Source organism: Gekko japonicus, unplaced genomic scaffold, assembly GCF_001447785.1.
Source record: "Gekko japonicus isolate JY-2015 unplaced genomic scaffold, Gekko_japonicus_V1.1 scaffold1009, whole genome shotgun sequence".
NCBI lineage: Eukaryota > Metazoa > Chordata > Lepidosauria > Squamata > Gekkonidae > Gekko > Gekko japonicus.
Window position 1 is genome coordinate 324,198 of NW_015160867.1, and position 27,592 is coordinate 351,789.

At 49.6% G+C, this 27,592-nt stretch overlaps 1 protein-coding gene across 3 annotated transcripts in view; it reads left to right on the top strand.

Moving 5' to 3' along the window:
- ASH1L (ash1 (absent, small, or homeotic)-like (Drosophila)) overlaps positions 1–27,592 on the top strand; it is a 112,511-nt gene that overhangs the window by 11,256 nt on the left and 73,663 nt on the right. For all 3 annotated transcript variants that reach the window (XM_015422155.1, XM_015422147.1, XM_015422163.1), the window contains exon 2: positions 7,297–12,142. In XM_015422155.1, the coding sequence (XP_015277641.1) occupies positions 7,297–12,142 (4,846 nt within the window). The remainder of the gene's footprint in view (positions 1–7,296; positions 12,143–27,592) is intronic.

Genomic DNA, 27,592 nt, shown 5'->3' on the forward strand with positions numbered 1-27,592 from the left:
ACGTTGGATGCTATAAAGCTTTATAGCAATGAAAAGTTTTATCGTCGTATTGTGTCCGAGCCCCCAGCTAAGGGGCAAGTGATGGAGCTTCGCCTTGTGGTTTGGCTTCATCCTGTTCAGATGGATATATAGATTGCAAGCTCTTTGCCTACCATCGTCTCAACTCCTTTATACTTCCACCGTAGCTCTGTTTTGCTGCTTTGGTATTATTACGTTTTCATGCCACCTTTTTCTTCCATAGCTCTCTGGCTGGCCACATTCTCCCTTTTCATTTTATCCTCACAAACGTACCTGCGAGGGTACATATAATGTTTCCTTATCAGATAATTGATCCATCCGGCTCAGCACTGTGACTACTCTGGCATTGGCTCTACGGGGTCTTGGGTAAAGCAGCATCTACCCAAGCTCCTTTTGTTTGAGTTGCCAGGGAACCAAACATGCCACCTTCCTTAAGCAAAGCAGGTGCTCTGAGGCTGAGCCTGTCGCTCCTGCTCGGGAGCTGAGGCTTGGCCCGGGGTGGGAGCATCCAGTGATCTTTTCTTTGCTGAATGGAGGAGACTCGAACCCAGGTCTCCCCCATAGAAGGTCAGTGCTACACCACATTAGTTCTCACCTTTTATGTGCAGCACTCCTTCAGATTAGGCATCGCCACTTACTGTGATCATGCAGTAATTTAAAGCCATCTGGACGAGGTGTGCAATCTACACTCTGTGCGTGTGCTTGTTAAGTTCCATCAAGCGGCTTATGGCAGACCCTAGGAATTAATGACCCCCCAAGCATCCTCTCGTTAACAGCCTTGCTCGGGTCTAGCAGACTGAGGGCCGTCAGTCAGTCTCATGTTGTGTTTTCCTCTTTTCCTGCTGCCTTCATTTTCCCCAGCATTATTGTCCTTTCCGGTTAGCACCAGCTGCAAATCCGAGCGTGGCTTTCCTTCTCGGCAGATGTTTTGTTTTGACACGGAAGGAGCCAGCGTCTATTTTCTGTAGCTGCTGCTCCTTGCTCAGGACTCACTTAACATGCTCATTTTCTTCCCCATCCATCTCCCCCCCCCCCAAGGCATATGTGGAAGTTCTTTCAAGCCCTGCCATCAGGCTGCCATTGCCACTCCGAGAGCAGTCGCAGCCCAGCCGTAGAACTGCCGGCCCTCGCGTTTTCTTTCTTTGCCCGTTTTATGTCTGTCTCGCGTGTACTAAATCATGCCTCCCCTTCGAATATAAGCTCCTTGGCAGCAGAGGGGCTTGTTCCTCCCTGTGTTCTGGAAATCCCCATGCATGCTTGAGGTGCTGCAAATGAAATATTAATTACTGAAATGTATGAATGGAAGAATTCCTTAAAGTCTATAATTGTGCAACCCTGGTAATGGGATATGGGCGTGCTGTCATAGGGAGAAACTCTAAAGGGAGGGAGGGAGGAAAAACAACCTCTTGCCAGCGTTGGAAGGCTCCCAAGTGCTTCCTTTTCCAGACTTCTTAAAGCCCTGATCAGCAGCTCATTTTGATGAACTAGTTTGTGTAGAGGGTTGGAGGGCAGGTCAAGGCTTTCCAACCCTTTCTCTGTTAGAGCAGGCCGCCTACAAATCCTAATGCCCACAGGCCTTGCTCCTTTTCTGTCTCTCATCTCTGATAAGAACATAAGAAGAGACCTGCTGGATCAGACCAGTGAGGGTCCATCTAGTCCAGCATCCCGTCTCCCACAGTGGCCAACCAGTTCCTCTGGAGGGCCAACAAAAGGGCACAGAGGCCGAGGCCTTCCCCTCATAAGAACGTCAGAAGAGCCCTGCTGGATCAGACCAGTGAGGGTCCATCTAGTCCAGCATCCCGTCTCACACAGTGGCCAACCAGTTCCTCTGGAGGGCCAGCAACAGGGCAGAGAGGCTGAGGCCTTCCCCTCATAAGGACACAAGAAGAGCCCTGCTGGATCAGACCAGTGAGGGTCCATCTAGTCCAGCATTCCGTCTCACACAGTGGCTAACCAGTTCCTCTGGAGGGCCAACAACAGGGCAGAGAGGCCGAGGCCTTCTCCTGATAAGAACATCAGAAGAGCCCTGCTGGATCAGACCAGTGAGGGTCCATCTAGTCCAGCATTCCGTCTCACACAGTGGCTAACCAGTTCCTCTGGAGAGCCAACAACAGGGCAGAGAGGCTGAGGCCTTCCCCCCATAAGAACCTAAGAAGAGCCGTGCTGGATCAGACCAGTGAGGGTCCCTCTAGTGAGAACATAAGAGACGCCAATGTTGGATCAGGCCAAAGGCCCATCCCGTCCAACACTCTGTGTCAACAGTGGCCAGAAATACCAGTGCCATCAGGAGGTCCACCAGTGGGGCCAGGACATTAGAAGCCCTCCCACTGTTGACCCCCCCCCCCAAGCACCAAGAAGACAGAGCATCACTTGCCCCAGTATACCTTGTGGCTAATAGCCACTGATGGACCTATGCTCCATATGCTTATCTAATTCCCTTTTGAAGCCGACAACAGGGCAGAGAGGCTGAGGCCTTCCTCTGAGGTTGCCTCCTGGCATTAGGATCCAGAGGTTGACTCCCTCTGAACACAGAGGTTCCCTTTAGTCACCATAGCTAGTAGCCCCCGATAGTCCTCTCCTCCATGAATCTGCCTAATCTCCTTTTAAAGCTGTTTATGGTAAGACCTGCACTGACCTGGATAGCCCAGGCTAGCCTGATGTCATCAGATCTCTGAAGCGAAGCAGGGTCGACCCTGGCTAGTATCTGGATTAGAGACCTCCAAGGAATACCAGGGTCGAGACACGGAGGCAGGCAATGGCAAACCACGTCTCTGAACATCTCTCACCTTGAAAACCATACAGGGTCGCCATAAGTCAGCTGTGAGTTGATGGCAAAAAAAAGAGAAGAAGATAAGAACTGTCTGTGTTAAGTCTTGGCTTGGCAACTGAAGGATCCAGATACAGAATGGAACCCATCGGTTACTAGGCTTAATTCAAGGTACTGACAATCATGGCTTTGGGCCCTCATATCTGCAGGACCGCCTCTCCCCCTACGCTCCCCCATGACAGCTTCGCTCATCCCAGCAGGGCCTTTTGCAGGTGCCAGAATCAGTAACTGCGGGTACACCTGTATTTTCTCTTGTAGTCCCCACGTTATGGAATGGCTTGTCTGATGAGGTTAGGAAGGCTCCTGCTGTGCAACCTGTGCAAAATGGAATTATTCAGGAGGGCTTTTTTGCACAGGCAATAGGGCTGTACAAGTAGAAAAGAGCCAGAGTCCAGTAGCACCTTAAAGACCAACAAAATTTGTGGCACGGTATGAGCTTTCGTGAGTCACTGCTCACTTCTTCAGTGATTCATGAAAGCTGATACCCTGCCACAGATGTTGTTAGTCCTTAAGGTGCAATTGGACGTTGGCTCTTTTCTGCTACTACAGGTAGACTAACATGGCTACCCCTCTCAATCGAGGACTGTTCTGAAATGTAATGGTTCAGAAATTTGCATCTGTCAAGGGACAGGGACTGAGGCCTTATACTACTGTATAGCTGCTGTAAGTATGCTCCCGACTGCAGCTTACGTCATTTGACGTGTCATGTTTAAATGCTTGTGCATTGTTTCAAGTTTGTTTCAGCTCCGTTTTAGATTTTTTGTAGTCCAACCCCTATGGCATTGTTCATTGGCTGTCCCGTTGATTGCATTTGACTTAACAGTATCAGACCAGTGGTCCATCTTGGCTGTCAGTGAAAAAGGTGAATTATAAATAATGTAAATTGAAATAAACACGAATACTGGCCCATGGACTTCTGGTTGCTGACTCCTGCCTTAAACCATTTGTTGTCACGCGCAGCAAGCTAAGTAATTGTCTCTGAAGAATATGGACTCTTTCTTACAGTTGTTGAGAAACCAAATTAGGAGCTTGATTTGTATGTATGAAAAGCAAAATCCTCTAACAGGATTTTTATGCAAGGTTGAAAAGCATATATGTAAGAGCAGTCATAATACAGAGCAGCTCAAATTGATAACACAGCATACTTATGAGAAAGTGATCGGATGTGTTGAGCCCCCTTTCTAGCTTAAACCTGTCGATGAATTTTAATTCAGCAATTTTCCATCGGCTTCTCCCTTTGAGGGGCTGTAGCTCGGTAGCAGAGCATCTGCTTGACAGGCAGAAAGTCCCAGGTTCAATAACTGGCATCTCCAGTTGAAAGGACCAGGTAGGCAGTGATGTGAAAGAGCTCACCTTGAGACCATGGAGAGCAGCTGTGAGCTTATATTACAATGAATCAGTTAGTCTTCAAGGAGCCACAGGATTGTTTTGCTTGGCTGCAAGAAATTAGCCAGTACTGACCTTGATGAACCAGTGGTGTGGTTCAGTGTAAGGCAGCCTCATGTTCTTATGTTCAGTTTTCTTCATTGGAGAATGCTGCTTTCAGGTCAGCCACAGAGAGTTCTGGAGGACTGAAACGATCTCCCACAATTTCTGCACCTTGCTACTATCTGTCACGCTTGCATCTGTTTCGTTCAGTCATCCAACAGCTGGCCTCAGCATCCTTGCCCAGAATGGGCTGCAGTTCCCTGTTGATACATTAAAGGTAAAGGTAAAGGTTCCCTTGCTCGAAAGCCAGTCGAGTCCGACTCTAGGGTTGCGGTGCTCATCTCCGTTTCAAAGCCGAAGAGCCAGCGCTGTCTGAAGACGTTTCCGTGGTCATGTGGCCGGCATGACTAAACACCATGGCGCACGGAACGCTGTTACCTTCCCACCGAAGTGGTCCCTATTTATCTACTTGCAATTTCTTGCTTTCGAACTGCTAGGTTGGCAGGAGCTGGAACTAGAGACGGGAGCTCCCCCTGTCTTGCGGCACCCGGGTCTTGAACCGCTGAACTACTGACCTTCCACAGCCTGCAGTTCAGCGTCTTAACCACTTGAGCCACCACAGCTCCTGTTGATACATTAGAGTGCTTTTAATTGGGAAATCTGCAATTGATGTCATGTTGATCACTCTTTGGGACCCATCCTACAGTAGTCTGTCCTTGGGTACTGATTCTTTCCCCTTCATGGTACGGCTATTGAGATTTTAAGAGTGCCTCCTTTATATCCTTATATCATTTAGATATGAGACTCTGCCTAAGGAGCTGGAGCACGTTTGGTAGCATTATAGGGTGTTGAGCCAGTTTGGTGTAGTGGTTAAGTGCACGGACTCTAATCTGGGAGAACTGGGTTTGATTCCCCACTCCTCCACTTGCACCTGCTGGATGACCTTGAGCAAGCCATAGTTCTGTCAGAACTGTTCTTGAAAAAGAGCAGTTTCTGTCAGAGCTTTCTCAGCCCCACCTACCTCACAGGGTGTCTGTTGTGGGGAGGGGAAGGGAAAGGGGTTTGTAAGCCGCTCTGAGACTCCTTTGGGTAGTGAAGGGCGGGGTATAAATCCAGTCTCCTCCTCCTCCTCCTTTTGTGTTGGTTTAAGATATAAAGTGGTGATAATATGTCTGTCATGTAGTTACATGACAATGTCTAGAAAGTGAATCTTCCAATATACTCAGTTACTGATCTAAAAGTCAGCATTCTCCAGCAAGGGAAGGAGAGAGAATCCATTGGGAAACTGCTGACCTAGAATTTGTTCCGAGGCTATTGTACTTTGGTCAGTTATGAAAAGACAAGAGTCACTGGGGAAAAAACAATGCTAGGAAAAAGTTGAAGGCGGCAGGAAAAGAGAAAGCCCCGACATGAGAGGGTTGGACTCTATAAAAGAAGCCGCAGCCCTCAGTTTGCAAGACCAGAGCAAGGCTGTTAATGATAGGACGTTTTGGAGGTCATTCATTCATAAGGCTGCCATAAGTTGGGAGCACTTGAGGGCACTTAACACAAGAATCCGTCCACAGGTTTGGCAGCACTCGCCAGGGGGGTCAACAGCAGTGTTCCCTCTAAGCTGAGTTAGTGTGAGCTAGCTCACAGTTCTTTAGCCTCTGGCTCACACATTTTTGTCTCAGGAAGGATGGCTCCAGAGCAAACTAATTTTATGCAGTAGCCAAATCGCTCACTCACAGCTTTAATGCCAGTAGCTCACAAAGTCGAATTTTTGCTCCCAAGACTCCACAGCTTAGAGGGAACATTGGACAGGTCTGATTCTTTGCTCAGTCTCTATAGGGGTTAGATTCAGGTGGGGTAGCCGTGTTGGTCCGAAGCAGCAGAACAAAGTTTGAGTCCACCTTCTATTATAATTATAAGCATGAAAGCTTATACCGTTTATAAAACTTTGTTGGTCTTAAGGGTGCCACTGGACTCCAACTACCTTCTACAGGGGTTAATTTGCTTAACACAACCAAGCCCGTGTTATTTATTACCGTTGTGAGTCAGCAGTTGTGCTTACCTGTATACTTTTCAGTTTTGCATAGAAACGTCACAAACCAGGTTCTTTTGTTTCCTTTTCTCAGTGTATAAAAAGTCTGTCTAACTGAGGATTCCCTTCACAATAAGTAACACAGGACTCAAGACCTGAAAGCTTATATTGCAATAAATCGGTTAGTCTTCAAGAAGCCACAGGATTGTTTTGCTTGGCTGCAAGAAATTAATATGGGCACCACTCTGGAATGTCTGTCTACTCTAGATAATGCCTATCTCAGCTTGGTGTAATGGTTGAAGTGTCGGACCAGGATCTGGAAAGACCAAGATCCGGATCCCCAACTCTGCCATGGAAGTCTGCTGGGTGACACTCTCTCTGCCTAACCCGCCTCCACAGGGTTGTTGTGAGGATAAAACGGAGGAGAGGAGAACGATTTGTGCTGCTTTGACTCCCCGTAGGGGAGAAAGCCAGGATATAAAGAAAGAAAACAAATATGTCAGAGGAGTATATAGGAGTCCCTCTTGCCACAATTTTGTCTCCACAACAACCCTTTGAGGTAGGTTGGATTGAGAGACTGACTGGCTCAAGGTCACTCAGTGTTCTTGATGCCTGAGTGGGGACTTGAACCCAGGTCATCCCAGTTCTAATCTGACATTCTCTAACCACTATAGTTCACTGGCTCCCAGTGTCCAGAGCCTCTCTGTCCTTGGGTCCCTGTTTTATAGCTCTGCAGCCCTTAAAAACGATAATTTTTTTGTTAAACCTGCAAGGTCAGTGTTCACCTTACTAGAAGACGGGGCAAGAGAAACCTGCAGGGCTTTCTAATACGATGTTCCTGCCGGCACGTGAAATTTTGATTGTGGTGCCTGAAGGTCAGGGTTGGGTTGCTGTTTTGGCCCTGCCAAGGTAAACCAAAATGATCATAAGACTGTATTTGCTTTGTTGTTCCTTGGATGATTAAAGCTGTTCCCCCCCCACACCCTCTTTTTTTAAACAGGACTCAACAAAACTGTGCAAGAAAGGTGGAGAACCCACGCCGGTCGAATGCTCCACAGCCGAGGGCAGACCAAGGGAGAGCAGTCCGCATTCGAAGAAACCTTCGCCGTTGCACTCCGAAGCGACCGATTATGGGAAGTCGTCCCTTTCTACTCCAGTCAGTAGCCGCGATCCAGACTCGAAGGACAGAGCTCAGATTAACGGGGCCACCACCGTCACAGAAAAATTGGCTCAGCTCATCGCCACTTGTCCGCCGTTGAAGTCTTCCAAAACGAAGCAAAAGAAGCCAGCCATGGGGGTTGCCTCCGAATTTGCTAAAGACTCTGGAAAGAAGCTTCTGCCGACCGGGACCCCGACGGTGGCAGCTAGCAAGGACTTCGTAAAGAAACTACCTGGCAGTGGCAGTATGGGCGCTGCATTGGCCAACAAGGATTTTGCAAAGAAGGCGCCAGGAATAAGCAGTGGATCTGGGTTGATCAGCAAAGACTCTGGGGCTAAAAAGCAACCAGGGACGTGCCCTAGTGCAGCTGGATTAGTTAGTAATAAGGATTGTGGGAAGAAGCCGCCGGTCCTTACCCCTCCGATAGGCTTGATCAGCAAGGAGAGTGGAAGGAAACCACTAGTGGCTGGTGTGCCAGTGGGGCTAGTGAGTAAGGAATGTGGGAAAAGATTTCTGGGGTCTAGCAGTCCAATCGGATTGGTCAATAAGGAGATGAGTAAAAAGCTGGTAGGGGCTGCCACTCCCCCTGGGTTGGTTAACAGAGACTTGGGGAAAAAATTACCAGTGTCTGGCAGTCCAGTTGGCTTAGTTAATAAGGATACCGGAAAGAAATACCCAGGTTCAGATAGCCCAGTTGGTCTAGTTAACAAGGATTCGGGAAAGAAACTGCCCATGACCAGTAGTCCAAGCGGGAAACTGCCCATGACCAGTAGTCCAATCGGTTTGGCCAATAAAGACTGTGGGAAGAAGCTTTCAGGGGTCACTGGTCCGATTGGGTTGGTTACTAAAGAATTGGGAAAGAAGGTCCTGGGGGTTGTCACGCCACCCAGTTTAGCGCTTAAGGACTCTGGAAAGAAAATGGCAGGGGCCAGCAGTCCACCCGGGCTGACTAACAAAGACTCGGGGGTTCCGAAAGCAGACATTGGTAATGCTTCCTCCGAGCCCTTCAAACGCTTTTGCAGCGGAAGCATCATCAATCTTGATGGTCCGGAACCCGCAGCCCCTTCGAAAGACAGCGGGGGCATGAAAGTGTTTGAGAAGCATGTTCCAAGGCAGAGCAAAGAGAGCATTCCAGAGAAGTTGGCAGTTCAGAGAGACATCTCGGGTGGAGGCAAAGAAGGGGCCTGCGTGCAGCAGGAGGCTCCTTCTCCTGTGGAAAGGGGCACTGCCGATGCATCGAAGCATGACAAGCAGCTGCCGGTGTATTGCACTTCCCCGGACTTCAGGACAGCCGGCGGCGCTTCTGATCTGTCTACGGCCAAATCGCCCTTTAGCGCTGTAGGAGAGGGGAACCTCCCGTCCCCCTCCCCGGCAGGCTCCGTCACCTCCTTAACCCGAAGCCCCACTTCAACCTTGGCTCAGCTGACTCCCAACCCGTTGCATTTAAACAGCACGCCAGAACTCTTAGAAGGAATTTCCGAGCCAATTAGTAAGTCCCCATTTGCCACCGATGGCGCACGCTCAGCTGCAAACAGGCTGTCCAGCCCCGGCTCACACGCCACCAGCAAAGGTATCGGTTGGGAATTAAATGACTCTAAAGTCGCCCACGCAGACACCCCGAAACCCAGCCCCGCCCTAGGTAAAAAGCTCAACTTGGCAACCGAATCAAGCATCCGTGCCGCTATCGCCCCTTCGGTGGTTAGCTTCTCCAGCTTATTTAACAATAAACCCATTCTAAAGATTGGTGCCATGACTGCACTGGGGAAATCCTGCCACGGAGCTGACTCCCCAAGTAGCCGTGGCGACTCCCAAACAAAGCCCTTAAAGAAAAGGAAAGGACGGAAGCCACGCTGGACGAAGGTGGTTTCTAGGAGCGCTTGCCGGTCTCCCAAAGGGCTAGAATTAGGAAGGCCTGACCTTTTCAAAAACATTTCTTGCAGCGTGCTGTCAAACAGTAGCCTGGACCAGGCCAAGCTCTTTAAAAACACAGGCTCGCCTTCTTTTGCAGAGCACGAGTTTGTCAAGCATCAGTTGCCGAAGCTGAACAAATCGGGTGGCATGCAGTCTCTCGATCTGCTTAGTAGCGTTGACAAGGAGTCCAGTAAATTTTACAGTCCTCATATGCAGACTTCCAGCGGGTGCATTTCGGACGATTTGTTTCCTGAGATGTACAAGTCCAAAAGGGGCAGATCGAAATCCAAAGAGATGCCCCATTTGGAAGGCCCCCCCAAGCGCACCTTGAAGATCCCCGCCTCAAAGGTCTTTTCGGTGCAGTCAAAGGAAGAACAGGAGCCTCCAGTGTTGCATCCAGAGGTCGAAATCCCTTCTCTTCGGCAGAGCCTTTCGGAGCACGCCTTTCCAAAGAAGAGAGGTCGGCCAAAAAGACAGATCAGGTCGGGGGTCAAAATGAAGCCCCCTGTTCTGTCTGTAGCTCCTTTTGTCATGTCGGACAATTCCGACATGCTGGAGCCCGAAAGCGACCAGCAGCCGAGCGAGGATTTCTTTGAAATGTCGGATCCCCTCGGAGACCCGGAGGAACTTGGGGAAACAAATGCCTGTAACGCGCCTGAGCTTGAGGTGGAGCCAGACAGAAAAGAGACCAGGCGAAACAACGGGCAGCTGATGAAAACCATCATCAGGAAGATCAACAAGATGAAGACGCTAAAGCGGAAAAAGTTCTTGAATCAGATCCTCTCGTCCACTGTGGTGGAACCAAATAAAGGGAAAGTGCAATCCAAGCTCCACACGACGGTGTCGACCCTCGCCGCCACCTTTAGCTCAAAACTGGGGCAGCAGATCAACGTCAGCAAGAAAGGAACGATCTACATAGGAAAGAGGCGAGGCAGGAAGCCCAAATCCATCCTGAATGGCATCTTGGGTAGTTCTGCCAGCTTGAGTGTTCTTGAAAAGTCTGCCCAGCAAGCAGGGGGGGCTGTGCTAGGCCAGGCAGTCCCGCCTTTGCTGACTTCTGCAGCTAATAACTCTGAGATCCTTCCATCACCAGTTTGTTCTCAATCCTCTGGGGTGAGCGGGGGTCAGAGCCCGGTCAGCAGCGACATGGGCTTTGTGGAGCCCAACTCAGTCCCGTACTTACACCTCCACTCCAGGCAGGGGAGCGTGGTTCAGACCCTTGCGATGAGAAAGGCCTCCAAGGCCAGGAGGAGGCTCTCCCCGCCGACTCTGCTCCCAAACTCCCCGTCCCACATGAGCGAGCTGAGCTCACTGAAGGAAGCAACCCCCTCGCCCATCAGCGAGTCCCACAGCGACGAGACGATTCCCAGCGATAGCGGCATCGGAACCGACAACAACAGCACTTCTGACCGGGCCGAGAAGTTCTGCGGCCCGAAGAAACGGCGGCACTCCTTCGACCACATCTCCCTCGTCCCCCCGGAGACCTCCACCGTCCTGAGCGGCCTCAAGGAGAAGCACAAGCACAAGTGTAAACGCCGGAGCCACGACTACCTGGCCTACGATAAGATGAAGCGGCAGAAGCGGAAGAGGAAGAAGAAGTACCCGCAGTTGCGCGGCAGGCAGGACCCTGATTTCCTGGCCGAGCTGGAGGAGCTGATCAGTCGGCTGAGCGAGATCCGGATAACGCACCGGAGCCACCATTTCATCCCCCGGGACTTGCTGCCGACCATTTTCCGAATCAATTTCAACAGCTTCTATACCCACCCCACTTTTCCTTTGGATCCTTTGCACTACATCCGGAAGCCGGACTTGAAGAAGAAGCGAGGCCGGCCCCCCAAAATGAGGGAGGCAATGGCGGAAATGCCTTTCATGCATAGCCTCAGTTTCCCCTTGTCCGGTACTGGATTCTACCCTTCCTACGGTATGCCTTACTCTCCTTCTCCCCTCACTGCTGCTCCGATTGGCTTGGGCTATTACGGGCGGTACCCGCCAGCCCTTTATCCCCCTCCCCCTTCCCCTTCATTTACCACCCCACTGCCTCCTCCATCTTATATGCATACCGGCCACTTGCTCCTCAATCCGGCCAAGTACCACAAGAAGAAACATAAGCTACTGCGCCAGGAGGCATTCCTCACCGCCAGCCGGGCGCCCCTCCTCTCCATGAGCACCTACCACCCCAGCGTCCCGCCAGAGATGGCCTACGGCTGGATGCTGGAACACAAGCATCGGCACCGCCACAAGCACCGCGAGCACCGCTCCTCAGAGCAGCCTCAGGTCTCCATGGAGACCTTGGCAGCCAACGGCTCTTCCCGCACCGTCCTGGAGTCTCTGAAGCGTTACCGCTTCGGGAAGGAAACGGTGGGCGAGAGATACAAGCATAAGGAGAAGCACCGGTGTCATATGGCTTGCCCACACCTGTCCCCTTCGAAAGGCCTGCTAGGCAGGGAGGAGCAGTGGGTCAGGAGGGAGCCAGCGGAGTCCAGTTCACTCTCACTAGGATTACAGACACCATTGCAGATTGACTGTTTGGACGCTCCTCCCAGCCTGCCTTTGGGGCGATTCACGCCGAGTTCCGAGCCCGCCAGCAGTGATGAACACACGAACCTCTTTACCAGTGCAATAGGTAGCTGCCGAGGCTCTGGCTCTTCCGGTACCGGCGGGCGTAAGAAACTGTCCGACAGCTCGGGGCTGTTCAGCCCCCAAGAAGCGCCGCTCAGCCGTCCCACGAGGAAGGAGACGTTGCCCCCCATGGAGAAAGCGCTGACAACCTTGCCAGGTAAGAAACCTCTCTGGTCGCTCAGGTTAACATGTTGTTTAAAGCCTCCTTCCTAGGTCTCAGGAGTGAGTCAGCAGGTTCCCCTCAACACACCATTGTCCTTTTGATTGTCAAGGGGTAGCCGTGTTACTTCGTTGGCTCAAGCCAAAACAGAAGACAGTATGAGCTTTGCGAGTCACTGGAAGCGACTGGTGACTCGCGAAAATTCATGTTAAAATTCGGTGCCACTGGATTTTCATTTTACCTTTTTGTCAGGGCAGCAGACTGAGAGAAAGAGAGAGGGTTTCAGGGCCAGGCTGCGCGAGACGCATTCCCCAGACCAGGAACCTCAAATCCAGTGACTGGAGCTTAATCTGCAATAGCGTAGCCCAAAGCCGGAAGAGAAAGTATAGCACTGATAGCCAGGAGAAGGCAAAAAGGAGCCACGGTCTATTGACTGTGGAGATGACAGGGATTGAACCTGGGCAATGTGAAACCTCTGGATGTGTCAGGCCCAGAATAAATAAGGATCCCAGGCAAGGCTCCCTCTAAGCTGTGGAGTCTTGTGAGCAAACAATTCTACTTAGCGAGCTACTGGCATTAAAGTTGTGAGCGAATGAATTGACTGCTGCATAAATTAGTTTGCTCTGGAGCCATCCTTCCTGAGCTAAGACAAAAATGTATGAGCTGGAAGCTAAAAAAAAACTGTGAGGTACCTCACACTAATTCAGCTTAGAGGGAACAATGATCCCAGGTAGCTGACGTTGGTGAAGACCTTTCTCTGCCCGAGAGCCATTGCCAATCAGAGCGGTCAGTAAGACAGAGCTAGGTAAGCCAGAGGTCAAACTCGGCATACGAGAGTTTCACAAGGTCACGTGTCTGCCTGTTATAGGTCTGATGCCGCATACTTTCTCCTCTGTGCCTGAGCACCCATGGTCCTAGGTAGCTCACTAACAGAACTTTTTTGGGGTGATGAGGCGTGGGGGGAGGGAGGTCCGATGCTAAAGGGAAGCCAAGAAAGAATGGGAAGGTCTCAGGCGTTTGGTCACCCTGCCACTAAAAAATGCGGAGCCGGCTCTAGGCAATCGGACTGAATTTTCAGTCCTACATAAAGTGGGTGAATGTTTTCTCCAGGTCTGTTTCTTGCCAACTGACTGATTTCTACCAACAGAGTGGTGATGATTGTAAACCAGTGGTACCCTGCGGTTCCCATGGGTCTTCTGAGCACTGTTCTCTATGGCACCTGCCCCGTGGCCCAAGAAAATAGACATTATTGTTGTTGTTAAGAACATAAGAACATAAGAGACGCCAATGTTGGATCAGGCCAAAGGCCCATCCAGTCCAACACTCTGTGTCACACAGTGGCCAGAAATACCCGTGCCATCAGGAGGTCCAGCAGTGGGGCCAGGACATTAGAAGCCCTCCCACTGTTGACCCCCCCCCAAGCACCAAGAAGACAGAGCATCACTTGCCCCAGAGCCCCTAGCTATACCTTGTGGCTAATAGCCACTGATGGACCTCTGCTCCATATGCTTATCTAATTCCCTTTTGAAGCCGTCCATGCTTGTAGCACCCACCACTTCCTGTGGCAGTGAATTCCATGTGTTAATCACTCTTTGGGTGAAGAAGTACTTCCTTTTATCCGTTCTAACCCGACCGCTCTGCAGTTTCATGGAGTGCCCACGAGTTCTTGTATTGTGAGAAAGGGAGAAAAGTACCTCTTTCTTTACCTGCTCTTTCCCATGCATAATCTTATAAACCTCGATCATGTCACCCCTCAGTCGTCTTTTCTCCAAGCTAAAGAGCCCTAAGCGCTTTAACCTTTCCTCATAGGGAAAGTGTTCCAACCCTTTTATCATTCGAGTTGCCCTTTTCTGCACTTTTTCCAAAGCTATAATATCCTTTTTAAGGTGTGGTGCCCAGAACTGCACACAGTATTCCAAATGAGGTCTCACCATTGATTTATATAGGGGCATTATTATATTGGCTGATCTGTTTTCAATACCCTTCCTAATAATCCCCAGCATAGCATTGGCCTTCTTTATTGCAGTCACACACTGTCTCGACATTTTCAGTGAGTTATCCACTACAACTCCAAGATCTCTCTCTTGCTCAGTCTCTGCCAGTTCAGACCCCATCAATGTGTATTTATATTTAGGATTTTTGGCTCCAATGTGCATCACCTTGCACTTGGCCACATTGAACCCCATTTGCCATGTTGACGCCCACTCGCCCATCCTTGACAGATCCCCTTGGAGTGCCTCACAATCCTCACTGGTTTTCACCACCCTGAACAACTTTGTATCATCCGCAAATTTAGCCACTTCACTGCTTACTCCCATCTCCAAATCATTAATGAACAAGTTAAAAAGCAGTGGACCAAGTACTGATCCCTGCGGTACCCCACTGCTTACCACCCTCCACTGAGAAAATTGCCCACCTACACTCACTCTCTGTTTTCTATGAACTAGCCAGTTTTTGATCCATAAAAGGACTTGTCCTTCTATCCCATGATTTTTGAGCTTACTTAGGAGCCTTTGATGAGGAACTTTATCAAAAGCTTTCTGGAAGTCAAGGTAAATAATATCTATTGGATCCCCCTTGTCCACATGTTTGTTCACCCCCTCAAAGAACACTAACAGGTTAGTGAGACAAGATCTTCCCTTACAGAAACCGTGCTGAGTCTGCCTCAATAGGTTTTGTTCATCTATGTGCCTACTAATTCTTTCCTTAATAATGGTTTCCACCAATTTACCCGGTATCGACGTCAGACTGACTGGCCTGTAATTTCCCGGATCTCCTCTGGAACCCTTTTTAAAGATGGGAGTGACATTAGCTACCTTCCAATCCTCAGGAATGGAGGCAGATTTTAAGGAAAGATTACATATCTTTGTCAGGAGATCTACAAGTTCACATTTGAGTTCTTTCAGAACTCTCGGATGTATGCCATCTGGGCCTGGTGATTTTTCAGTTTTTAAGTTGTCTATCAGTTTTAGGACCTCCTCTCTCGTCACCTCAATCTGACTCAGGTCTTTCAACACCCCTCCTGAAATCAGTGGTTCTGGAGTGGGCAAGCACTTCTCATCTTCCACAGTGAAGACGGAGGCAAAAAATGCATTTAGCTTCTCAGCCATTTCCCTATCATCCTTCAATACTCCTTTTACCCCTTGGTCGTCCAAGGGCCCCACTGCCTCCCTGGCTGGTTTCCTGTTTCTAATGTATTTGAAGAAAGTTTTATTGTTGGTTTTTACGTTTTTTGCTATATGCTCCTCATATTCCCTTTTTGCCTGCCTGACCTCAGACTTGCATTTTATTTGCCATAGCCTGTGTTCCGTTTTATCAGCCTCACTGTGACTAGCTTTCCACTGCTTAAAGGAATTCTTTTTACTTTTTACAGCCTCCATTACTCTGTTTGTTAACCATGCAGGCTTTTTCCTATACCTGTTTGTGCCTTTCCTAACCTGCGGAATATATATTTTTTGAGCTTCTAGGATCGTAGTTTTAAATAGATCCCAAGCTTCCCCAATTGTTTTGACCCTTTCTACTTTTCCTTTCAGTTTCCTCCCCACGTGTCCCCTCATATCAGAGAAATTACCCCTTTTAAAGTTAAAAATGGTTGTGTGAGTCTTTTTGGCCAATTCTCTATTTGTACAAATGATGAACTCAACAACATTATGATCACTGTTTCCAAGCGGTGCAATCACTTTTACATCTCTCACCAGGTCTTGAGTGTTACTTAGGACCAAATCAAGGATCGCCTCTCCCCTGGTAGGTTCCGTGACCATCTGCTCCATAGCACAGTCATTTAGAGTGTCTAGAAACTCAATCTCTTTTTCCCGGCTAGAACACATATTGACCCAATCAATGTGTGGGTAGTTAAAATCACCTATTATTACACAGTGTTTTTGTCTAGTTGCTATCTTTAAGGCATTCATCATTTTATAATCCTCCTCTATCTTTTGATCTGGTGGGCGATAACAAACTCCCAGTGTTAAGTTTCCTTTTGGCCCCCCTATTTCAACCCATAGAACTTCCAGAAGCGAATCCAATTCACTTAGCCTCTCAATCTTTCTAGACTTTATACCCTCTCTGACATACAGAGCTACCCCACCTCCAACCCTTCCCCCCCTATCCTTCCGATATAATATATAACCGGGAATCACTGTGTCCCACTGATTTTCCTCATCCCACCAAGTTTCAGAAATACCCACAATGTCTATTTTTCCCTCCGACACCAAGCACTCCAACTCCCCGATTTTACCTCGGACACTTCTAGCATTTGTATAGAAACAGCTGTAATTTCCCTTACAAGTTAAGCCTGCATCCTTCCTCTTGCTATCTCGAGTCGTTGTCCGGCAGTCCATGTCACCAGCCATGGCCTCTGTGGACAATTTCAATCCACCTCCCTGTAGAAAAGCAACCGGTACCCCCTCACCTCTCTCAGATGAGCCAACCCGAACCAGAGACTTTTCATCTCCTGTCGGCTTTCCCCCAATATTCAGTTTAAAAGCTGCTCTGCCACCTTTTTGATTTTAAGTGCCAGCAGCCTGGTTCCTTCTCGGGACAAGTGGAGACCGTCTCGCCTGTACAGCTCCCTCTTGTTCCAAAAAGTATCCCAGTGCCTAACAAACCTGAACCCTTCCCCCCTACACCATCGTCTCATCCACGCATTGAGACTCCTGATCTCTGCCTGTCTCTCCGGCCCTGCGCGTGGAACAGGCAACACTTCTGAGAAGGCTACCTTGGAGGTCCTGGACCTAAGTTTCCTGCCCAGCATCCTAAATTTCTCCTCCAGGACCTCACGACTGCATTTCCCCACATCGTTGGTGCCGACATGCACCACGACCACTGGCTCCTCCCCAGCACTATCTACCAGCCTATCTAAAACACGCGTAAGGTCCGCTACCTTCGCACCAGGCAGGCAAGTCACCATACGGTCAGTACGCGGGTTCGCCACCCAGCTGTCTACCTGCCTAAGGATCGAATCACCCACTACCAAGAGTCCCCCTCCCACCCTGCTCAGGGATGGTTCCTTGGTGCAAAAGGAGAGCCGCTCACCAGCTGGGGAAGAGGTCCCTTCTGAGGGCACATTCCCCTTATCCTCAGCACGGTGCCCTGTTTCCCCTAGACCCTCATGCTCCCTGACAGCAGCGGGGCTGCCAGATCCAGAGTGGGACGTAGCTAACAAGTCCCCGAGAGTCTTTTCTGTGTGCCTAGCTGACTGTCTCTGCTTCTCCAGGTCAGCCACCTTGGCCTCAAGGGAGCACACACGTTCCCTGAGAACCAGGAGCTCCTTGCACCGAGGACACACCCAAGACTTCTGCCCAGTGGGCAGATAGTCATACATGTGACACTCCGTGCAAAACACTGGATAGCCCCCAACCCCCTGCTGGCATTCTGTTGTTTGGAAAACCGGAATAATTTCAATAATGCTGTGGGCCCAGAGTAAAACTGTTTTAAAACAGCTTGCCCATGGCAGCGATATCAAGATTATGCAAATGTTAGGATTTTGCATTTGAGGCTGGGGCAGCATATGCAGCTGGTAGTGTAATGGGGCATGCCACTGTAGAATGCTAGTCCATTTAAAAAGAAAGAAAACTTCTAGATGCTCAGATGTACTGGTAATTAAAAGGCTTATATTGTGTGTTATTGTTTGTGTGCTTGGGGTAGCGCACAGGGTAGTCATGTGGCTCTTTTGGTCGATGGGAACTGCATATATGACTCTCCACGATCCACAGAGTGAGTACCACTGTTGTGGACAATTAAGCAAGTCCAGGTACTATGTATGTCCCTGACCCTGGATGGCCCAGACTAGCCCAATCTCATCAGATCTTGGAACCTAAGCAGAGTTGGCGCTGGCTAGTATTTGGATGAGAGACCTCCAAGGAATTCCAAGGTTGCTACACAGAGGCCGGCAATGGCAGAGCCACCTCTGAACGTCTCTTGTCTTGAGAACCCTACAGAGTCACCCTAAGACAGCCACAACTTGACGGCACTTTCACCACCACTATTGTATGTATGCCAGAAGCACAAATAAATCCCTTTGGGGTGGCTGCTTGTCTTGTGTCGGTGACGTCGCTGCGGCTATTATGAAGTGTTCCTTTAAAAAAAAAAATAATTCTAACTCATGGATCCATTTTGCTAACAGTGGCATTTGCCATTCAGCCCCAATGGTGAAATATATCGGTGGGATCCAGCCCACGTTCTTTACACCACTTTGAGGGGAGGGGGGGAGTACGCAAGTTGCTGAATCTTTACTGAGGATTTCCCCACTCTGTGTTTAAATCTAAAATGGAGCTCCCGCTGTCCCTCCCCACTCCCATGCTGGATTTCTTTCTTCGCTTTCCAAGGAGTTGGACGTCCACTTACAGAAATTACAAAGCTAAGCTTGTGCGAGACTAAAACATGCCCCCCCCCCAAAAAAAATGGGTTAAGTTTGGAAAGTGGGAGTAGACAACAGGTTGTGGACGTTAATGCAGTTCTGGGAATTTCCTGAGGAATTCCATTACCGTGAGTGAGCCAACTTGGACTTGATGAGAAACAGCCTTTAATTAGAAGAGAAGCTAGAGACATTGGAGGCCGAAGCCCACCAAGTGCTGTCTCTGAATCATTGCCTCTCTGCTGGCGCATTTAATTGGTGAGTCAGATGAAAACGTATCGCTTTCAGTAAGTGCATTTCCTACAATTGGAAGCAGCTGTTTTTGTTGTGGGAGCAGCTTTTTAAGCTCTGCGCTTGACTCGTTCGCCTCCTCCTTGCCATGTCCCAAGCATGTTGTGCAGCAGGGGTCTTGCAGAAGAGCCTTCGAACTGTGCCAAGATCAAGGCCCCATGAAACCTTCTTTGTTAGTAGTAGAAGAAGAGATTGGATTTATACCCCACCCTGAGTCTCAGAGCGGCTTACAATCTCCTTTCCCTGCCCCTCCCGACAACAGACACTCTGTGAGGTAGGTGGGGCTGAGAGAGCTACGCTTGAGAAAACAGCTCTGAGAGAACTTGTGACTGACCCAGGATCACACCAGCAGCTGCATGTGGAGGAGTGGGGAATCAAACCCTGGTTCTCCCAGATTAGTGTCCGCGCTCTTAACCACTACACCAGACTGGCTCTCAGGGCAAAAGCAGCAGCGGGGCAAAAGGGGGGCTCAGGCATTGAGTGGACACCGGGGGGGGGGACCTTTGGTCAGTCCTGGCTCCTTGTAGAATGCATGGAGCCACCTAATATTTTATAACAGAGTCTTCCACACGGTTGTTACTTCCACATTCTTTCTCTCTTTTTTTTTTTAAAAAAATCAGACTATTAATGCAATCGAGAGCCTCTACTTGGGAATCCTCACACACAAACTGCTCCAGCCTGAAGCATCCATGCGCAGTTTTCTCTGCCATGAAACTCAGTTTTCACTTTGAGATACTTGCGTGCTTTTGCAGGGCTGATTAAGGAGAGGCTTTAGTTTTCAACACTTGCCGTTAACAGTCCAGAAGAAGTATTTTGGGGGGTGGCTGTGTTGGTTGTTCACATATCTTGCCTGCTCGTGTAGTAATTATTTAAAACAAAAGGTTGCCCTCTCTGCTTTACCCTCCTGTACCCTCAGGCTGCAAGTATTTTTCTCCAGCCCAGCCTAGTTTGCTTTGGCTGTTGGAGCCCTAACCTGGATGGCCTTTTGGGCTAGCCCAATCTCATATCTCGGAAGCTATGCAGGGTCGGCCCTGCTTAGTACCGGGGGGGGGGGGGGGAGAACAGGGTTGGTATGCAGAGGCAGGTGATGATAAGCCACCTCTGTCAATTATCTTGGCCTGAAAACCTTACAGCAGGGGTGTCAAAACATGTGGCCCCGGGGGGGGGGGTGGATGAGGCCTCCTATCAGGCCCGCAGTGGAACTGGCTGTCTTCTGCTTCCGCTTCCAGTTCTGCCGCTGCTGCGTCATCGTAGGTTTGCAGCTGACAGATACACACCTGAACAGCATACTCAAGACTGCAACAGCTCAGACATTTTGATGCAATAATTCAGAGCAAGAGGTGTCAGTTATCAGACACCGTTAAATAAACAAAATATTGCGAGAGTGCTAATGTTTTAAGCAGGATTTTAAGTAAAAAAAAACCCGTTGTGTTTGTGTCCTTTATAAAGTATCTCTCCGCTACCTGGCATTACATTTTATGGCACACGTGACCCGGCCCAACAAGGTCTCATTTATGTCAGATCCAGCCCTCAACAAATGAGTTCAACACCCCTGCCTTACAGGGTCGCCAAAAGTGGGCTGCAACTTAAGGACGCTTTCTACCACCATTGGAGCCAGGCTGGGACAGAGCACAGGGTAATAAAGGCAAGGGGACAGGGATGCATTCAGCTCTTCCCACCAGCACACATCTTTTCTTGGTAGCATTAGGCCTTTCTTCCTTCCACCTTGCTTTACAGGCATGTGAATAACAAACTTGGCTGCCTCCCTCCCATTCATGTCCGGTATCTGAGCCTTGAAACTGAGAAGCATGGAAACCTGGTTGGAGTTCTGTGTCTCCGAAATGCAGAACTGTACCTCAGAAGCTAAGCAGGGCCGGGCCCAGTTAGGACTTGAATGGGAAGGAAGGAAGTCCAGGGTCGCTACACCGAGGCCGGCAATGACAAAGCAGTCAAGGCAGTCCGAGGTCGTTGATCAGCAAGGTTCAGACAGGTCCGAAAAGCAGAGTCGAGGGTCAGTCCAAAGGTCACAGGAGGCAGGCAGAGACCGGAGTTGTGGTCACAAAGTTCACAGGGTTGTGACGAGTTGCTTCCACAATCTGCAGTTCTCCAGTTCTGCTTTATATAGCCGTTCCTTAACAAGTCTGATTTACAGCCATCAGCTCGGAAGTACTCCTGCACTTACTCAGAACTGCTGTCATTAAGCAGCTGGCGCTGAGCCAAGAGGCAAGCACTCTGCCTGTGTGTCCTTAAGTCTTGTCGGAGCCTTTCCCTTGGCTGTTCAATTACGGAAGGGGGGCCTGGTGGGCTACTTTCCTGCAGCTGTTCTTCATCAGCTACTTCAGAGCTGTGCTGGGTGGGTCAAGGTCAGCTGCCCACATTGAATCTTGAGGCTCCTGTGTCCCCAATTCACTAACTGTAGCTGGTTCAGAGCTGGCTGCCTGTGGCTCCTCGACTCCTGGGGAGTCTTCAGCCACACTGGACACAGGCTGGTCAAGCAGGCCCGCAACGATAATATTAAAAGCAGCATTTTAAATTATTAGAGTATGGAATTCTACAAAAGGCTTTCAGAAGTCACCCCCCCCCCCATTCCAGGTGTCTAGCAGAAAAAACATTTCCTTCCACATTTTTCTGGTTCATCTCTCCCCCCCCCCCCACGCCCAGCACTCCCATTCCCGTCACAGAGCTATCAGGAGGAAGTGTTCTCTGGGTCCTCGCCGACTGCAGTGGACTTGACCCCAGACACTCTGGCTAGCTGTCCCGTGAGAGTTTTGAGCATCCTTCCGGCATCCCTCTTTTGGGGGATCTGCTGCCCGTTCCATTTTTGCACAGGAGAAACTGAGGCTGGTGGCTTGGCCCAAGTCTGCCGGTGTATTTGCAGGCAGAGGCCCTCTCACCTATTCGTCATCCACAGAAGCCCACCCACTCCCAGAGCTGCCTCGAACCTTTCTGAAGGGGACAGAACCGCGCTGTGGGAAGTGGCGTCTTGTGCCTTCGCAGGGCGAGCTCCCGGTGAAAAGTTCGGTGAATGCGGGTTGACCGGCTTGCCCAGTGAAGCAGTTTACTTACTTAAACATAGGCTCTAAAAGCTTATCAGATAAGCCCGGGTAAGCCATTTTCTCTTCGCTCCTCCTACCACGCAGGGGTTGGTTGTCAGGATAGAATGGGGGAAGGGAAAGGCCATACATTCTGTCCTTGGGAGGAATGGTCAGAGAGAAACACACTAGACAGATGGTGGGTGCGCTGCCTGGTTTTGTAATACTCCATGGCAGTGGCGGCGGCGGCTCTTTCTTTGGGTGTTGCTTCACTCTTTTTTTATGGAGTAAAGATGATTCGGTATAGAGCTGTCTCTATTTTATGCCCCTCCCCCCGGCATAGAGCTTGGGGTGTTTCAAGTGACCTCTTCCCTTCTCCCCCTTTCTTGTTTTTATCATTACCACGACTCTGTGTGGGAGGGCAGATGTGAGGGGGTGGTGGTCCCAGGGTCACCCACTGAGCTTCGTGGGGGTGTGAGCCTGGGTGCTCCCCCCCCGTCTAACGCTTCTCATTGCTCCTCACCAATGCTCCCTCTAAGCTGTGGAGTCTTGTGAGCAAAAACTCTGCTTTGTGAGCTGCTGGCATTAAAGTTGTGAGCGAGCGATTGGGCTGCTGCATACATTAGTCTGCCCTGGAGCCCTCCTTCCTGAGCGAAGACAAAAAAATGTGTGAGCTGGAGGCTAAAAAACTGAGCTAGCTCACACTAACTCAGCTTAGAGGGAACACTGCTCCTCACTGGTTCTCCTGTCTCCAGATAGTAGAAAGAGCTTTTCTTCTTCCTTCTGTGCACTTCCTGATCCTTTGTTTACAGATGTAAATAATTGGATGGCAGATTAAAAGAATCCCTAAAGCGCAACAGACTATTTAAATTAGTTGTACGTATTCTTCTTACATGTTCTTTACTTGGGTTGCTATTTTTAAAAGTCCCGTGTACAGAAAAAAGAGAGGGAAAACTCCCCAGGTACTTCCCTGTATATAGAAACACTTACCAAGAAAGGGAACTGAAGATAAGGAAGGGTATAGAGGGCCATATTAAGACCGGGGAGAGGTAGGTTCAAATCACAACTCAGTCACAAAGCTCCCTGGGTGATCTTGGGCCAGTCATCCTCTTATCATCTTAACCTACCTCACAGGGATGTTGGGAAGACGAATGAAGTCGGAGAGAACCACTTGTGCCACTCTGACCCCTCCTCCTTGGAGGAAAGGCGGCCGAGGATAATAACATGGTACATTTGCGGGGCTTCTCAGTAAAGGAGAAACAAACATGCCTATCAGTGCACAAAGGTGATGTTTTATAAATTGCACAAAAACGGCTCATGAAATTTGCATGCATATAAATCTTTCAAAGGGCACGTGCTGTTAACGTCTGAAAACTCCAGAGAGAGAAAGAGGGGAAAGTCAGTTTTTAAAAAGAACATTGTCATCACAGTCCACAAACTTGCACTAGGAAGGAGGGGGGACACCTTCCCACTCAGTGACTCCAGCCACGGATTGCTACTATAGATCCAGCCACGTGGGGAATGTGGGGGACAGCTTCTCTCTTCATGAAAACTCCCGTTGCCACACAGGTGTTGGGTGTGAAGGAGCAGCTGACCCTGAGCAGCCGCTGGCCTGGAGCGTCCCCACAGATGTTCTGCTTAGCATGTTGTGATTCCGACTGCCCACCCTCCCTCGGCAGTAGGAAGTCTGAGGGCGGCAAAGTCTGTTCCTTTGGCAGGCCAGAGACTTATGTGGGGGACCCTGGCATCAGAGACGTAACACGATGCACCATTTTTGGACAAATTGACTGCGTGCGGGGGGGGGGCAGGAGGAGAGCGAAATCAGAGATGTGGCTGTGAACTTCGTGAAACCAGATGTGCCAGATGTCTTTCAGTCGAAGGGTAGATGGGACAGGAATCGAGGGGAGGGGAAGCGATGGTGGGGAGTCCCTCTTAAGTGGTGATTAGAGGCTACCGACATCTGTTTGAAAACACTTGCCTCCGACCCCGCGGGTGTCTTCTCCTGGAATTGCTTCCTGCCTTTCAGCTGCTTCTGCCAGTCAAGCATATCTGAGGCACTTCTGGGTCTTTGATTAATCACCACGATTATTATAATGTACCACATTACAAGAGGAACACGAGCCAAAAAGGGCAGTTCCCCTGTCTGCCCCGAAGAGCCTATACTGCCTGAATTATGGTAGCAGAGGAGCAAAAACGGAGGCGGGGGAAGAGGCGGGATCCACACATGCCGAACGTGAGCAAATGCAGCGACGCATACTTAGACCTTTTCGGCTGGCACAGGAGGGCCGATTCCAGAACAAGAAACCAAATCCACATAGCGACTTTAATTGCTGGTGGAAAGTGCTGTCAAATTGCAGGCGACCCAATAGGATTTTCGAGGCAAGAGACGTTCAAAAGTGCTTTGCCATCGCCTGCCACTGCCTAGTGACCTTGGAGTTCCTCGACGGTCTCCCTTCCAAGTGCTAACCAGGACCGACCCTGCTTAGCTTCCGAGACCTGACAAGATGGAGCTAGCCTGGGCCATCCAGGTCAAAGCAGTAGTTTGAAATTAGGGCCCAATGACATGGCAGAAAACAATTTGCCAGCTTTCGAGCTCCTCAGAACCCTTCTTTACCTAGATGTTACAATTAAAAAAAAGAAGAAGCAGCAGCTTAGGATTTTCCAAGTCGAGACCGCAAGTCCCTGCTTTGTCAGCCTTCGGTGTTGGATGATGAAAGTCGCAGTTTAATTACTGTAGGTGTTAAGAGTACAGCACTTGAATTCTGGGAAGAAGACGTGAGCAATAGAAGGACCTCTCCTTTGGAAAAAAACAGAATTCAGGCAGATTCAAACGTCACTCAAAAAGAGGGCTAAGCCGTCCTCAAACTGGGGCATTGTGGAGTTCAGAGGTTAGAAGGCAGGTAGACCCTTTGACTCCCTCAGTCACATGGTGGTAAGTCGACTGGGCCATGTTGGATTCATGGGAGTGACAGTACTCTCTTTGCCCTTCGTGCCAGAGGTATTTGGCAAGAATAACCCGTCCATTGATAAAATCCTAAAACGAAATGCCATGTCCTTTTCCTGAAACCAGCCCAAACGAAGCTGTGAGCTAGGTTTAGAGTTCTGCAGGACTCCGCATCCGTTGCTGTTAACTCACAGGCATGCCTTGTACCCAGTGAAGGCGGCAAAGCTTTCTGTGCAGGATTGCTGATGAAGAAGAAGAGGAGATTGGCTTTATACCCCACCCTTCACTACCCAAAGGAGTCTCAGAGCAGCTTACAATCTCCTTTTCCCTCCCCTCCCCACCCCACAACAGACACCCTGTGAGGTAGATGGGGCTCCTGAGAGAACAGCTCTGAGAGAACTGGTAACTGTCCCAAGGTCACACCAGCAGCTGCATGTGGAGGAGTGGGGAATCCAACCCATTTCTCCCAGATTATAGTCCGCACTCCTAACCACTACATCAAACGCTCTCCTTGAAGAGGCCTTAAGATCATAGCTGGAGAGATCTTTTCCCCCCCCTACTGACTCTTTTTTTCTTCTCAACTCCCCTGTTGAAACGTTTTGTACATCTTGAAAGCTCGCACACTCTGTCATTTTTTTTGCTTGGTCTCAAGGTATTACATGGCATTTGTTTTTACATTTTGCTGTGGACCAGTGCAGCGTCCCAGTGTCCCCATCTTCCGTGCAGAACGGGCACAACGCCCTTGGCTTTCTCTTTGACTGCCCTTCCCCATTTGCTCCTGATTTTTCAGTTTGATGCATGCTCATGTGTCCTTTTAGACCGCTGCTGGGTGCGGCCCTTCCTTCCTTGCCGTCTCCTTGACAAAACCTCTGGATCATTGCTCCAGTCATCTCTCACCTTGACGAGCGCAACCTCCTCTCTGGCCTTCTGCTGTTCCGCTGCTTCCACTTTGCCTTTGTCCAGCACTCTGCTCTCAGACTCTTTTCTCCCTGTTCATCACTCTGACCGCATGATGCAACTCCTTAAATCCTTGCACCGGCATCCTGTTGCTCCCAGCTCCAGCAAGTATGCATACACAAATGCGTCTTGTTCCTGTCTTCAGGACTCGTTACCATCCTTGCCTGTCCTCTGTTTCTCTGACCTCACATCCTAATTCCTCCCTGCCCGTGACCTTCACTCCTTCAGCCTTCCCCACCCTCAGCCATTCAAAGGTCTTCCGCTCTGTCAGAGAGCTCTGACCTTTCTCCCGTAACTGCCTGTGGTGCTTGGAATGGTCACTAAGAACATCTGCAAGACGCCCCGCTTTGCTCGCTTTCCCCAGATCCCTTCTCAGACGTCACTTTCCCCACGAATCTGTGGCATAACCTTCAGTCCTTCATCTCCGGCTGAAAAAAGGAGCCAAACTAGTTATGTTTGACATGAGTCGGGACACAGATGCCCATCGTACAGGTGCTGTCGTGCTGAAGAACTGGGCAGTTTACCTTAAAATGGTTCCGTTGGGCCATGAGGGTGGAGGAGGGACTTTCGGCTTCTCGCCCGTGCCGTTTTCAGCTATGGAAACCGCTTCAGGGGAGTCAGAGAAAGGAGCAAACAGGGCTCCCTCCAACAGCTGTTTCTGCTGGTGAAAAGGATGCGGAAAGCCGGACGTTCCTCCCCTCCCCCCTTACAGCTCTCCACAGCCCAGTGGAGGGATATCAAGGTAATGTGCACAGTTCTTTGGTGTGACTGTGAGTCGGGATGGGTCCCAATGTCCCAACTTATAACACACGTCTAGCTTGACTCTAAGCTTCAGAACGCGTCATTGCATTGTGTCGTCTTCCCCCGTTTAGCCTTCCCTCCACCTCCGTTTGTTGTCCTCCCTTGTGCCGAATTTTAAACTGTAAGCTCCTCAGGGGCAGGGGACTGTGTGTTTGTATTCTGTAAAGCACAATGCAGCTGAATGGGTACAAAGTAGAGAATAAGGTCAAGGGAACTTTCCCCCCACTTGTGATCTTTCCTTTTTATGATCTTTAGAGGGAGGGTCAGAGCAATACTGTTGAATTCTTCCGAATGTCAGTTGTGGCATAAGAGCAGCTGTGTTGGATCAGACCAAAAGTCCATCCTCATAATCCATCCTGTTTCTCACAATGGCTAAGCAGCCCCCCCCCCCAATCCTATAAGCAGGAGACGAAGCCCAAGACTTCTCGCTGTCGTTACTCCTCTCGTCATTAGCATTCAAAGCATTTCAGAGGATCAGTACCTCAGCCTGCATACCCTTGCATGGAGCGGCAGGCTGTGCCCACCTCACCACACGCAAGGACCTCTGCACCTGTAGAACTTCTGGCAGGCTCTGGGCTTGGGAGCCATAGCAGGCAGAGCAGGTTTAGAGGTTGACAGGGAGGGATTTTATTTTAGAAACACCTGGGTCTTCTTCCTGTGATATGATCAAGACAGTGTGTGCTGCTTCCTCCTTATCCTCTTGGAAAGTCTGTGCTCCTATCGTCCCCAGTATGACAAAGGTGAATCATCCACGGGCTCCCAAACTTGCCTACCCAAATCATTGCAAATCATTGCAACTGAGTTGTGGCACATTAACCGCCTGGAGAAGAAGGCTGAACCAAAGAATGGCCCTGCTGAGTGTTGGGTTTTGATAGTGAGATATTGAAAAATGGTATTTAGCAGAGATAAGATAGCTTAGCAGAGCTAGAGTAAAATAATTCAGACTCAGAGTCCATGTGTGATTAAAATAGAAAGTTTTTACTAATCTAGCATAGGGAAGGGTTACTGGGATGAAAATAACAACAGAGCTAAATCGGCTACATCCTTACTCTACAAAGACAAAACTA